This window comes from Dendrobium catenatum, unplaced genomic scaffold (assembly GCF_001605985.2).
Source record: "Dendrobium catenatum unplaced genomic scaffold, ASM160598v2 original_scaffold_76759, whole genome shotgun sequence".
NCBI lineage: Eukaryota > Viridiplantae > Streptophyta > Magnoliopsida > Asparagales > Orchidaceae > Dendrobium > Dendrobium catenatum.
Genome location: NW_021395205.1, coordinates 933,618 through 949,624, shown reverse-complemented (window position 1 = coordinate 949,624; position 16,007 = coordinate 933,618). Strand labels below are relative to the sequence as shown.

The following is a 16,007-nucleotide window of genomic DNA, read 5'->3' as shown; positions in this document are numbered from 1 at the left end:
TTATTAATTTATAATTTTATTAAAAATAAATTATTTCCAACCTAATGAAAGAGCCTTTAAGACACCAAAAACATTTTGTAAAACGAAATAATATAATTCTGGTAAATTAATACATTTTTATGCGATAATACATATACAATATATGTTTTCTTGTCTTCCAATCATTTATATATTTAAGAATAAGTGTTTCTAGACCTCTTAAAACAATGCAAAATTTTGACACAAATTCAATCTCTTAATAAACCGCATCCAATAAAAGATAAATTTTAATTTAGAAATAAATATAAATTTTAAATAATCAATTTAATTTTTATGACTTGAATTTTGCACTCTATTCTATTTATGGATAATGCTAGTTGGCCAATTTCATTAGCCACAAATGAGAAAAAAATTTAACGCACTTTAATATTTGCCACAAATACTTATTCTATTCCACATATTTATATCTCTAACAAAGATTGCATATTGGATTCCAATTCTTACAAATTTTTTTCTGAGCGTGGTAGTGTTGGATGGTAGGGCAGCTCCTTTGCTCCATTGGCCACCACAAAAACATTAATATTATGGCATGGTGTGATCTAACCATAGATCTCCTTTGTTGCATCTCATCGCACTTGTCCATTGTAGACTTAGTTCGATTATCAGTTGTCTGCACCTCATGGAATTTCACTCTTCCTAACTATGCACTCATTGGAATTCAATGTCGTCCCTCCCCATGGTTGCTCCTTTCCAATGATGTCAGAGAGACCTCCGACGAACTCACCTTCCGCGAACTTACCATAGAAGAAGAAGAAGCTGCCGTCAGCTTCCGTCGTCGCTTCTCCTCCATTGGTAGCCACATCTATGGCCGCCGCTGTTTTGGCTCCAATAATGGATGGCTTGTGACCCTTGATAAAATTGATCTACAGCCTCGCCTCTTCAACCCTGTCACAAAGGCTGAAATATCGCTCCCATCACTCTTCACCTTGATTGAGCTACAATATGCCCCTGATGGCTCGATGAATGACAGCTTACGTGATATATATTTTCATAAGATCATTGTATCCTCTAACGACTCTTTTGGAACTGCTGTTGTTATCTATGGCTTTAAAAAAGAGCTTGCTTTGGCTAAGTTAGAAGCTCTGACTTGGGTTCTTGGGCCACAATTATCTCCTTACAGCACAGTAGATGATGAGCAATTTGAGGATGTTTGCTATCATGAAGAAAATCAATTATTTTACGCAATCACAAATTTTTCTATGGTGCTTTCTTTTGACCTCAATGGACAAAATGTTGAATTGATCTCCCCGAATATGCCCAATTCATTCTATCACACCAGAAACTTCAATTATATGTACTATATTACCTTTTTGTCGGGAACTCTTCTAAGAATAGAGAGGGTGATTAATATTACTCCTAATAATCCCTTTAATGCTACAACGATGACTATCTTTGTTTCCAAGTTTGTGCCAGATGTTGTTACTTCTTCTTCTTCTTCTTCTTACTCCCAATGGATCACCGTCAATGATCTGGGGGAATACTCCTTTTTTGTGGGTTGTAATCAAACATTTTCTTTGCATCACAAGGTTGCTATCGGAATTAAACCAAACTGCATATATTTTGCTGATCATTCTAGCAACATGTTGCTAAGTTTTGTTGATTGTGATATTGGACTTTTTGATCTTTACAATGATCGCATTCAGTATATCCTTCCCCCATATTCACGGACTAATTGGCCCCCATCAATCTGGTTTACACCATCACTTTCATAAATTGAATATCTTAATCTTTGCTACCCAAGTAATATGAATATTTTTGAATTATAAGTTGATTTTTCAACAATTATTTAGATAATATTTAGTAGTTTTTTTTTTATTTAAACATGTACTTACCTCTTTTATATTTGTTTAGAAGAAAACTTATTAATAATGTTAGATCACAGTTGATTCTTTTTGAAGAAAAGACATTATATATATATATATATATATATATATATACTCATGATTGAATAAAGAACATGATTTCAATGAGAAATGGAATCAAGTAGAGATCATGATCACGAGAACTATGTGATCAAATAAATATTGTGATTAAAATAAAATGCATGCAATCAAATGGAGATTGTGATTTTGGTGAATCATGCACGATCGAATGAGAAATGGAATAAAATGTTTTACTTTCTTATTAAATGTAAAATTTTGGGTTTATTCTATTAGCTAATTTGGGTGGCTCATTAAGGAGAGCATTTAATATCTTCTTTTCTTTATCTTCTTCTGCATAAGGTGGCTGATTTTAGATCCTATAAATTTTCATCTCACCATGCGCTCTGTTAGGGTTTGGAGTTTTCCGTTGTCTCCTTCGTTGCGTGGTTTTGTTGCTTCCTCAGGGAAGATATCTCTCCTCTCTCACTAGTTTTTCTACATTTTTTCTCTGTAATGGAGGGCAAAAAGCATTTGATCCTAGTTTTTTGTCTAGTTCACCTTCTTCTCATTCCTTTCATGAGGTTTTAGCGGGTTCTTCTAAAGCTTCGATCTCTTCTTTTCCTGATCTTAAGATCTCGTCTTTTAGAGGGCTTCCTTCACTTTGTTTTTCGGATGAGGAGGTGCTAGCCCTAGCTGCTTCTTTTGAGTTTGCGCTTGTTGAAAATTTCTAACCCATCGTCCGTCGTTGGAACTTCCCAGAGTCATCACCTTTAACTGAAGCCATTCTTCAGCACCCTATTCTTCTTGGCTTCAAACTATCGAGCATCGAATCCAACGACGAGACATCCGACCCAAACGACCATGTCGACCACTATAAAACCATCATGCATATTTAGCAAGCCTCGGATGCACTCCTATGTCAGGTTTTTCCTGCCACCCTTAAAGGACAGGCTCGAACATGGTTCTATTTGCTTCTTTCCAGAATAATCCTTTCATTTGTCAAATTGTCCAAAGTGTTTGTCGAACAATTTCTAGCCAATTGAAGAATTGCTAAGGATTCTTCCCACCTCTTCGGGATCCGTCAAAATGACGGAGAATCGTTGAAAGAGTATTTTCAATACTTTTCCATGGAGGCCCGATAGATTTCATGAGTAGACACTAAATTACTAAGAGGGGCCATTCTTGGAGGCCTTCATACTGGCCCCTTCTATTTGACACTCATGCGCGACATTGTTCATTCATATGTCGATCTGATCAATCGTGTGGAGGCGCAAATCTCTGCAGATGAGGCCATAAATGCTCATAGAAAGCAGTTTGAGCCAGCCAACGGGAAGCGCAAGGGTGCATCTTTGATAGATAATTCATCATAACACTGGAAGAAGCAATGGAAGAATTATCTACCTCATAGGCCTCTATTTACACGACAAGAACCTCGACAGAAGAAGGAGTACACTCTACTCAATACATCTCGAGTAAATGTATTAATGGCTATTCGAGATCAAGATACATTGAAAAGGTCGCATCCTTTGAAGTCAAACATAACAAATCAAGATATGTACTGTCACTTTCATCGTAGTCGTGGCCACACTACCGAAACATGTAGGCAACTCAAGGAGGAGATTGAAAAACTTATCCGCTAAGGCTATCTTCGACATTTTATTTGGGATTCAAAGACCAGAGAAGAAGCTCGTCCCACTGGGGGAAAAATTAATAGCAGAGAGCACTGGTGAATAATCAAATAGTGGTTGGTGAAATTGAGACAATCGCAGGAGGCCCCTTACTATCTGATCAGATCTTTTTTGTTGTAGATTAAAATACGACGCTAAAGAAGGCTCGTATAAATCACTTTATCACCTTTGATGATTCAAATTTGGAGGGAGTAAAAATCCCTCAACAAGACCCGCTTGTGATTAATATGGGGATAGGCGATTTGTGTTATAATGTCAAAAGATTTCTTATGGATAATGGAAGTTCTGTTGATATTCTATTTTACTCAACTTTTCTCAATATGGGTCTCACCAGAGAAAAGCTTCAACCTGCTTTAGGCCCACTGTACGCATTTGACAACTAACCTGTATGAGTAGAGGGAATAATTAGTCTCCCATTTGTACTGGGAGAATTTCCTCGTCAGACTACACACTAAATCCAGTTCATTGTTGTACAGCCAGAATTGGCTTACAACGCTATCTTTGGGAGGCTACTCCAGTCAATTTTTGGGATTGTCACCTCTATCCCTCACCTCAAGTTGAAGTTCCTTACCCCGGAAAGATTCAGTGTAGTATGCGGAGATCAACAAATAGCACAAACCTGTTATCTTAGGCAGGTTAAGCCACATCCAATGGTTACCCTGAGCATCGAGGATTTTGTTCTCCGGAGTGAAGATATCCCTCAAAGAGCTTCTCCTGTAGAAGACCTCACTACTGTATCTATATCTGAAGAATATCCTTCAAAGACTGTGTGGATTAGGTCACTTCTCTCAGTCGATGATAAGAAGAAATTCATAGATTCTCTATATGAAAATCATGATATTTTTGCCCATAGTTCAGCAGATATACCTAGAATTGACCCAGAAGTAATCGTACACTCCCTCAAAGTGAATATAACGAAAAAACTGATCATCCAGAAGAAAAGAAACTTTGCACCATATCGTAAGCAAGTGATTGAGCAGAAAGTGGAGATCTTATCCAGCAGCTAAGAGTATTATGTACCATTCTTGGAAGAAAAATGACTTTGGAGATAAAGGTATGATTCTACAAAGGAAGATTAGTAGAACTTTAAAAGCACTACTTTTTTGGAGTAAAAATAAGTGCAAAGACTTGAATATGTTGAAGGAAAAATTGAAAAGGGAAATTTTGAATCTTTAAAACAAGGAAGCTGTGGGAGTAGATTGGTCAGCCGATGATCTTTTTTTACACAGGAGCAAAATTCATGATCTTAATGTGACCTTGAGAAGATTATCCACTTGGTGGAATCAAAGGGAAAAAGTATGATGGCATGAGGAAGGAGACACAAACTCAAAATTGTTTCATTGTTTTGCTACGACAAGAAGGAATGGCAATAGAGTGAATCAAATTAAAGATATGCATAATAAGGTGCAAGTAGAAGATGATCAAATTGAGAAGGTTTTCATTCGGTACTTTGAAGCAAAATAGAAGTCTAGAGATTGTGAACTATCGGGCTGGCCATTGTTATATGAGCATCATAAACTGAATTCATAAGAGGTTGCAGCTCTGAATACCGAGTTCTCGGTGGCTGAACTGCAGTAGTCGGTTTTTCAACAGGGGAGTAATAGATCACTAGGTTTGGATGGAATCACTTCATCTTTTTACAAATGCTATTGGAATATTGTTTGGGAAGCTTTATGGAATGCTATTAAGTGCTTTCTATAATTTCTGGCCGTATGAGAATGGATTGGAAAGATACTCTTATAGTTTTGATTGCTAAGGTGAAAAACCCTTTGATTCCATCTAATTATAGGCCTATTAGCCTATGACAGTCTAATTACAATATTGCGGCTAAAATGTTAGTTAACAGATTGAAGAAGTATATTCCCAAAAAGATTACTGAAGAGCAAATGGCCTTCATTCCGGGGAGATGAATTTCAGAACATTGTCTTCTGGCTCAGGAGATCTTCCATAAGTTCAAAATTTCCAAAAACAAAAATGGGTTTATGGATTTGAAGCTGGACATGGAGCAAGCATATGACAGCATGGGATGGCCAACTCTTGGTCAAATAATTAAGTGGTGTGGCTTTCCTTCTATGTTTTCTAACCTTCTTATGGAGTGTGTTGTAGATGTGAGATTTTCTATTATTATTAATGGAATGAATTCCAAGTGGATCAATGAGCATAGTGGATTTCGTCAAGGGTGTCCACTCTCCCCTTACCTTTACATCATGTGCTCTCAACTGATGTCTAACTCTTTAGAGAAGAGGGGACAAAGTCTTGGCATTCAACTCTCTCCTAGAGGTCCAAAGATCACACATCTTCTTTATGCAGATGATGTACTAGTTTTCTCACATGTCTCCATGGCATTAGCTAAAACTTTGAAGGTTATTGTTGAAGACTTTTGCAAGTGGACGGGGCAAAGGATTAATGTCAATAAGTCCCAAATTATTTTCGGCCAGGTTGTCAGATACCCTATGAAGAGGAAGATTGTTAAAGTTTTTGGCTTCAAAGTGGTTAAGGAGATGAATTATCTTGGGATAAAGATTTCTCTTGACAGGTTGAAGATGGCTGATTTTCAAGAATTTCAATGTCATGGATAGACTCAATGCTTGGGATAAGAAGTCATTATCAATGGGTGGTAAGATTACTCTCATTACAAGCTCTTTGCTATCTTTGCCAAATTTTTTAATTACACATTCTTTGATTCCAAAAAGAGTGTTGTATGCATTGGAAAAACTTTGTAGAAGTTTCATTTGGCATAAACCTGATGGTAGCCATAGTATACATTATGTTTCTTGGGGAGATATGTGTAAACCGAGAAGTATAGGAGGGCTAGGTTTGCAATCTCCTGTAATGAAGGTTGGCTCGTTGAGATCTAAATTGGTAGGGAACTTTATACAGAAGCCGGAGACCTTGTTCCATAAAACAATCAAAGCTAAGTATGGGAATGATGTTATGAATGGTACAAATAAGAAAGTTACTTCTAAGGCTTGGCAAATCCTGCTAGATGGTGGAAGGCACCTGAAAAGTATTACCGGATGGAAAGTAGGTATTGGTGATGAAATTAATGTTTTGAATGATGTATGGATATTAGATAAGTGCATTAATCAGTGGCCCACATTTGTTGATTGTGATTCTTTGGAAGGGGTATATGTACAGCATCTGATATTGAGTGTGGCCACTGGACCTTACCCTGCTTCAGGAATTCTTTCATCCAGATCTCATTGTTCTGATCAATCAAATTCATTCTAATATGGAGGATCGGGTGGAGCTGCAGAGGTTGTGTTCGGGTAAGACAGTCTCTGCCCTATCTTATGAACATTTGCTGAAGTTCAGATTAAATATAGGTGATGATGGATACTGTAATTAGCTTTATAAACTCAAGCTTAATAAGAAGGTGGAGATGTTCTGGTGGAGACTTGGTAAATCTGCAATTCCTACTAACCTCTTTCTCAAGAACCACAGGATTTCGGTGAATGATACATGTGCTAGAGGCTGCCAAGCAGTTGAGAGCTATGAACATATTATGGTTCATTGTAAATATTTGGCTGAAGTCATAATGCAGATGCTTGAGTGGGGTATCCACATCCCTGTGTTCCAGTCTTTGGAATATTGTTTAAAGGAATTATGGAGATTAATAGCCCGGAATCCTGGTATTGTGAAAATCTACAGCATCATTGTCTACTTCTAGCTCTTGGAAAAACCAGAATGATGTTAAGCATGGAAAAGTTGCATTACCTTGTTCTTTGGTAGCAGCAAATGCTCTATCCTTAGCCATCACAAAATCTAGTCCATCTTGCTAACTGGGGTACTAACCTCCTTAGGGAGTCTCAAAACACTTAGTTCCCTCCACCGAAAGATTGGATGAAGATTAATGTTGATGCTTCTTTACTTAGTTCTAACCTTGCTGGAATCGGTGGTGTTTTCAGGGATCACAAAGGTAGATTCATCATTGCATTTGGGAACAACAAAGTGCATTGGGATATTGCTTAGCTTGAGCTGGAGGCTGTATTCTCGGTGAGGGATTATATAAGGAGCTGGATTCTTGAATGCAAAGGGGTGATCATTGAGAGTGACAACATCAATATTATTACTTGCCTTCAAGATTCTTTAAAGAAGAATAAGTGGCTTGTGGATAGCAAGCCGGCAAAAGATTTTTTTTTTCTTAAATGACTTTAATAAAGTAGTCTTTCAACATGCCTATAGAAGTTGTAATAAAGTAGCTAATTTGTGTGCTACTTTGGCATTGGAAAATAGTTTTTTCTTTGATAGCTTTTCCTTTGATAACATTCCTTCCTTGTTGTTAAATTTAATCAAGGAGGAGTGTCATCCTTTTAACAATTGTAATTAGTTTCTTTGTTACTTAATGCAATTTCATTTCTTCAAAAAAAAAAAAAACAATAAGAATTTAATTCTGTTGCATGAATGATCTTTTTATAATTAATAATGTTTAAGGAAAACATAAAAAGTGCGTTTTAATTAATGTAATTGACAAGATTTTTTTTTTTTTTTTTTTGGAAAATATTGACAAGAATTTAAAATATAATCTCATATATATAGTATATTTATGTTTCATGCAGGCTCGTTATTCCATAAAAAAAAACTATAAAAGCTAGTTTAAGTTTTATAAGGATATCGTTCAACATAGTATTGAATATTGCAAAAGTGCATGTGAAAAGATAATGCCAATAGTAAAATTTTAATTTATGATAAGCTCGAATGTAAGAAAAATGAGAACTAATATATGACGGGCCAATGGATGCAAGGCACGAACACCAATCATCAAAGTACTTTGCTAATAAATGTGGATGGACGAGGAAGCCATACAACAAAACAAAAAGGAGTTAAAGGGCTTTTTCAAGATTTTTTTCTTCTTTCAGACATATTACATATAAAATCTTCAAACTCAAAACATCTTTGTTGATAACCAAAGCTCCCAACTAACACATCAACATGAGTTACATGTTTGTCAGGATGTGCAACGGACTGCTTTACTTTTAGAAGAAGTAAATGTTAGGCAGTATGATGTTTGCTCAGCTATGGCAATAACCTAAGAAATGTTGTAGAGTTGCTTGTGATAGAAGGGAGATAATTGTTGTGTTAGATGTTGCCATTGTAGTTGAAGCTACACGAAGAGGCGCTAGGCTTCAAATTTTGGTGGCTTATGAGGTCGAATGAAGGTTTTGGACAAGCATGGAGATGGACACGTGAGGTGAAGACAAGGGTGAATAGGGCTATTATGAGCTAACGAAAGGAGGTTTTGCTCAGCCCAAAATTTGGGAGAGAACTAGACTCGGGGGCAGTTTCAATGAATTTATTTTTTTAGATAAAATTTTGATGAAGCTTTTGCTAATAAAAAATTTAAGGCTTATTTGAATTAATTCAATAATTAATTTTGTAAATTGTTAACTGGCATTATAATTAGAGATCATGATAATAAAGAGAAAAGTTATCAATTAAATGGAGATCGCAATCATAGTGAGATAGGAATGCGAGAAAAAAAAAAACCACACATATTCGGTGTGCTCTCGTATTTGTAATCAATGCAACATTGAGAATAACACACTATCTCGAAAGATGAATGTCATATTCTACAATTGATTCAATAAAAAAAAAAGGTTTTTAGAAATATCATTTTTCTAATATATTTCATATCGAAAGATGAAGAGACTATTCAACGAAGGATTCAAAAGCAAGAATGGGTATGATTAGATATGACAAAAAGAATATTATATCATCTCAAAAGATGATAACGACATTCTTCAAAGGTACTTGATAATAAAAAATAGGTTTTAGAAAGATTGTCTACGTTTCAAGATATCGTTTCTCTACCTTAAAATAATAAGATAGGATTTATTTTATTTTTAGTTGCAGGTCCCCATATATAATAGCAAACCCTTATAGTTAATTACATCACAAAGAAAGATAAAACTCTTGGGAATACTTTTGATCAATATAATGACAAAATGTTTTAGGATTTCAAAGTTCATGACAAGGATTTCAAGATTTTAAACTTCTCGAAGGGGATTGGCTCAAGGTTGACTAGTTATTTCTAGAGTTGAATGATGAAGAGTAGGGAGCGCTAAGATTTTGAGACCACTCAGAAGTGCTCCAGTCTATCTTATGGTTGGATTTTAGTATTTTTAAATGAGATTTAATTTGTTTAAACTGACATTTTATAAAAAGTTGGGACTTATATTAATCTTGATCACTGAATTAGTATAATGCCCAATAGCTGATGACATATGACATACAAAATCAACCTCAGAACCTAGAGCTAAAGTGAGTCACTACAAACTTGTAACTCCAACCTTGTTTAATGAAATACAAAGGAAGTTATCTCTCTCACCCTAGCCAGGGTTTGAGAAAACCCAATGCTTCTAAACTTATGATCTTGCTTGGATTTGACTGGCAACTAAATTTCACCTTAAGCTTTAAAACCATCATATCAAATCCCATGAAATAAAAAATGGAGTTGCTTGTTGTTTTAATAAGAAGATTGGGACCAGCATCTAAGAAGTCTTAAAAGTATGACCCCCCCCCCCCCCCCCCCGGCAAGACCTCATGGATTCATCATTCCAAGTTCGTCAGTGCCCTTAGCCTACTTAATCGAGTGTTGATTAGAGGATTCTTGCTAGCAGCCATATGTTGTCTCATCCAAGGGGACCTTGTAGACTAAGAGGGTACGGGAGCTAATCCTATTTTGAAAAATAGGGAGTGTGTAGGCTTGTGGATAGTGAACCTATATCTATGTTGTCCATCCAAAATTGTCTAACTTAAGCTATATGTATGTTCATGAAGAGTGCGGAATGGTAAAGTCATATAAAACATCTTTAATTAGGATCATAGGTAAAGTAGGTTTAACATTATCAAATTATCCAATGATATGAATGGACCAAATTATACAATGATATAGAGCATAAGCAATCTCAAATAGCATCATTTACCTTAGTTATTAACTTCCAGATTAAATATTGAAATATGAAAGATCTTACTCAATTGGTGTTACATATGATCTGAATATGATGTGGACTAACAGAAAGCTAGGAGCGCGGGAGCTGGTTCGACAATGTTAGAGTGGGTCGTATGGAGCTCAAGCCGGAGCAGGCAAGGTGCACGGGGTCGGCACAGCTTCTAGATCCTGAGAGATGGAAGTTACCGTGAGCTAGCTATTTCATGCGAGAGTGCGGTACGTGTGTGTACTACGGGGAAATTTCTTCTATTCATGCAACAAACTAAAGATTTTCTTTCCATTTGGTAACATATACTAATATACTAATGAATTGACTTATTAAACTTTAACATATTAAGATACATGTTTGTAGTGAAAGTACATATTCATTTAAATTCGCATTCCCTTTCTAGTACATTTTAAAGAAGGTTAACATTTGGCATTCAGTTACTCCTCATTGCTCTGCTATCTTACTCTGTTAAAGCCTCTCCCTACTCTCCTCCTCGTCAGAGTAGATTCTCTCAACCGCAGCCTCAAGAAAGTTTTCTTTCCTTCTTTGATGTTTGTTTTCTTCTCGACCTCGGGTCTTCTAAGGTTTACTATTTTTCTATGATTTTCTTGAATGTTCTTTTTTTTCCATGATCGTTCTGCCTTCGACTGTTCTTACAATCGAAATGACAATTAATTATGTTTGATTGAACAATCCTAATTTTTTAAATGGCAAAAAGAATTCTTGCTCTTTTATTGATGCCCTTTGGGTTGCTAGTTCTTCAGTGGCTTTTTCTATTCTCAAAACTATAACCCATCACAGGTTATCATCACTTTGGATTTTGGAAGATTAGATACTTACTCTTGCAACCCCTTTTGAATTCTCATTGATCGGTAAATTTCCTAGTCACAGAACTAGTTTAGAATCGATTCAAAAAAAATTCTTTAATTTTAAGTTTAGCAGTGATTTCTTGGTTACCCACTTGGATTTAAGGCATGTGTTGATTAAACTAATAAATAACATGGATTATAGTAGAGTTTTTATCCGTCCACTTACTTTGGCAACAACTGCTTTATGAAGCAGATCAAATGGTCACCATGATGATTTCCTTTCTCATGATGATATCCTTTCTTTTACTAATACTTTTGCTACTGAGGAAATTGAGAGCAATAGTAAAGTTATGGCTGTTAATCCTATCTTGGTTCATGATTCTGATACTTCTGGTAATCAATAAACTATTTATCCTATAAAGTAATATGTAAATCATCAGTTGGTAATAAAATGTTGAATGTGGTCTCTGGTGTTGATCGTGAAGGGCTTCGTTATCTTGATTAGCATGTCAAAATTTATATTCGCCCTAACCTTGTGGATTCTCCTCTTCTTCTTCATTGTGGTTTGGATGTTTCCAATAGGTTGTCTATAATTAACATACTGGATTCCCCTATTTCTGATGATGAGTTACTAAAATTAGGTGGTGGGAAGTAGCATTTAGATTTTCATTTTACAGATCCTATTGAGCATGCTAATTGATTGATCCCATGTAATTAGTTAGGTAATAACTACGGTGTTGAGGCGATCTCTATAAAATTTTTAGGATGATATTGCAATGAATGTTGTGTAAGTTGATAATAATGTTTTCCCCACGATTATTGCTAAGAAAAGTAAGAAATAAAAAGAAAATTTTGGTGCAAAATTTTAAGTATTCTTATGGCAAAGCTACTAGATCTAAATCTTATTATATTCCCTCTTCTATTGTTTAGTTGTGTTTTTTTATCTCGCTGGAATTGAGTTTTTCTACTTTTGGGGGTGTCCTGCTTGGTGCAGTTAGTCTTTTGTTTTGTGTTGGTTGGGTTGTTCCTGACTGGTTGGTCTAGTTGACTTTTGATCTTTATTTTAGAGGCCCTAGCTGGGTCTTCTGGTAGCTGGTGGCCTTTTGGTTTTGATTCCATTTTTCATGGCTCCTACTTAATTATTGGAGGTTGGGGTCTTTTGGTATGGTTGTTAGTGGGCTTGGTTTTTATCTATTTTGTGTGGTGCCCTACTGTGATGGGTTTGATTATTTGGTTGGTGGTTCTCTGGCTTGTTGTTAGTGGGTTGGGTTTCTCTAGCTGTTCTACTCCTATTTTGGTGGTGTATTTACTGTCTTCTTGATGGTTAGTTTGGAAATTTATCTTTTCTTGCAGGTGTAGATCATAAATTGGGTCTTTGGATTCAAATTGGACTGCTTGGCTTGTGTTTTTTGGTGCAATTGGAAGTGCTTGTCGATGCAATATCTTTGGTGGAGATTGTCTTCTACTTGGGTTTTGTAGGTTCAGGTGGATCGCCTATGATGCATTTACGTGGCTTTTTTTATTGATTGGGCTCTGACTCCTTTTTGGGTGGTCTCTCCTTGCTGCCCCATAGTATTTTCTTTCTGTTTCATTTTTTTTATAATTTAGTGGGTTTCTTAAGCTCTTGGGTTTATTTTTGTTTTGGATATAGCTCTTTGAACATTAGTGACTCTAGATCAAGAGCATGTAACCTTTTTTTTTTTTTTTTTTTGAATTAACGCATAGGCACCTCTATGGTTTTTAACCAAAAAAAAAAATTGACATTCTAAGCTCCTTTATGATTGTGGCAAAAGTGCAAATCATCTCCTTACAACAAATAACTATGCCTAAAACTAAAGGAGATTTGGGACTCCCCTTTCTCTCCATCCTTAATATCATTCATAAATACTAAGACTATTTGGAATTGTATCTATATTAATGGCCTCTTTTAATCATAGTTAAATGCTTGGTATAATTTTGTTAAGACATAACCTTTAGAAATTACTCAATTTTTATAAGTTATTTAAACAAAAAACAATGTCCTAGATGCACATATAATTAATATAAATAATATAAATAATAGTTACTAAAAAATTATACTATAATTTTAACCAACCCAACCCCAATAAATTTAAAAGGCTTAGTTAAAATTTCTTGCAAAGGAGCTTTTCATAGGGAAAAATGTGATCAACATATTTTGACTATAAATTAGTCAAAAAATTAATTCATGGGAGATGGTGAAATACCGCTCAACGTAGGTGATGACCAATTAAACTAGTATATATATAAGCATTGAGCTAGAAGGCATTGTAGCTCCTTTTGATTGAGTTTTAATTTCATTTAAGTTTATCTAATTAAGAATATTCATTTTAAATTTTGACACAAAAAAGTCTTATTTGATCTTTTAATGAGCCATATACAATGAAAGATAATTTTTTATATAAAAGAAATAGAAATTTTTGAATTAATAATAATTTTAAATTTTATACTTGAGTATTCAAGATGCTTAATCTAAACTAACTAAAAGTATGCTCCATAAGTTCCATAGACCAATCCGATGCCTCCCCTCTTCATTCTAGATAGAGAGAGTTTAACAGAGAAGAAGCTCTGTCTAGACACAAATGGAAGAAGGAAGGAGGAAGAAGGGTGTGAAAGACAATGGAGATTATCTTTTTCCCAATCTTGTTGATACTTTCTAACAAGGCAATATACATATGTACACCATACCTGCATTATTTACTTTAATATTGCCTATCAATTAATTGATGATTGATGAACTACTTACCTTATTTTAGGGTTAGGGCGGCCATGGAAAAGACAAATGCAATATTACATGATCTTGCATGCATTGTTTTACGTTTAATATTTGCCTAATCAATTAATTTGGCGTGAGAAGAATCTATTACCTTATTTTTTTATTTTCAGAATTCCTTCCATCAATAGGATCTCTTTTAATCAGAATCAGTTAATGGTATCCTATTACGTAAAATTATAAATTTCATGTTCCCGTAAAATTGATCATACAATCTTTAGTTTATGAACTAATAATGATCATAAATTATTATTAATTAAAATTTTTAAAAACAAACTATTTGTCCATCTTAATAGAAAGAGCCAGTAAACACCAAATTCTATTAAGTAAAGCCATATCCATAAATAATAAAAAACAACTATTGTAAAAGGGGTTAATTATAAACCCCATTAATTTGTCCTTGCAGTAAGGTTATCAAACATATATAAATATGTTTCCTTCCGCTCATCTTTCATTCAATTGATATATTTTAGAAAAATGCGGTATCGAGACCCCCAAGAGGTGCTTTTCGCGGATAGGAACCCGGATTATTTCTTACACCATATTTTATAACTATGGAATGAAAAGAGTTGCTTGATGCCTGCTATAGGAATTGATTGTATATAAGCTTTATACCTCTAAACAATCTGACGTATGGCTCCTCCATCTTCTGTTTCTTCTAAGAACTCTAAAGAAAAGGGGTCTTAACAAGAGAAGAAGCTTGGTCTAGACAAACGGGTCAATGGCAAAGGTTAGGGTAGGTTAAAAAGAGGATGGAATTTTAAATAGATTCACAAAGCACTAATATTCTTTTTCCACAAGCTCCTTTTTTGATTTATTCTATCTTCTATTTACAAAGTTGTCATATTATAATTGCACACACAATACAATAGCTTTTTTACTTTCATATTTTGTTTTTCTATCATTATGGTCTAATTAAATTGGAGTGATGACCTACCGGCTTCCTCTATTCTTTTTATTTATGGTATTGGGTTTATTTATGTTCATTTTGTATTTACTCTCATTTACCATCAATATCTATACATAAATTGATCATTTGGTCATAAAATTATGATCAACTAAATGAATTAGGATTAGGAATGCATCGCACTCAATTTGAGGGAAAAAAATAGATAATTCATTCTATCTATTTAATAAGTAATATGGAGATATGAGTGGCTTTTATACTTACTAAATAAGTTTTTAAAATAGGTAACTTTTTCATGGATGTATATAATATAAGTAAATTATAGCTATTTATTTATAATTTAAGGCTATAGTGTATACAAATTTATATCATATTGTATATATATAAATAAATACATAAGGTTTAGTTATATTAGTTATATTCTATTATTATATACTATATAATAATGAAATAAAAATTTTGGTTATGCAGAGGAAATTTTTAATTTTTAAAATTATTAAAACAAAATATTTATTTCCAACCTGATGCAAAAGCCATTTAAGACAACCAATTAATTTCGCAAGTTGTAAAAATGAAATATTCGATAAAACTATGGTGTAAACATAAAATTACCTAATTTTGTTTGGAATTAACACATAAAGAACAAACTATGTATTGTTCTTTATCTCTATCCACTGCATCTATTAATATTTTAAGAATAAATCATTTTGGAAGACCTTCTTATACATGTCGCAAGTTTTTTTGACGCAATATGGTTTCATGGATCTTCCTAATATTAATCCCTCGAGCTATTATATTTGCGGAAAAGATATCGCACTTAATTTTACCTTTAACAAAATTAAATTATAAAAAATTTTTTAAAAATAATGATAATGTAATATTGTTACGAGGCGACATTGAATTTGCATTACTCACTCCATATAAAATTAATTTGATTTCTAGCTCTTAAATGAAGATAAATTTGTAGACA

At 34.3% G+C, this 16,007-nt stretch overlaps 1 protein-coding gene across 1 annotated transcript; it reads left to right on the top strand.

The window, feature by feature from the left end:
• The first annotated feature begins 563 nt into the window (after nt 1–563).
• Nucleotides 564–1,751, top strand: LOC110095579. The gene has a single exon (XM_020821182.2). It carries the CDS (start codon nt 564–566, stop codon nt 1,749–1,751), a length of 1,188 nt encoding a protein of 395 aa, XP_020676841.2.
• Nucleotides 1,752–16,007: the final 14,256 nt, after the last annotated feature.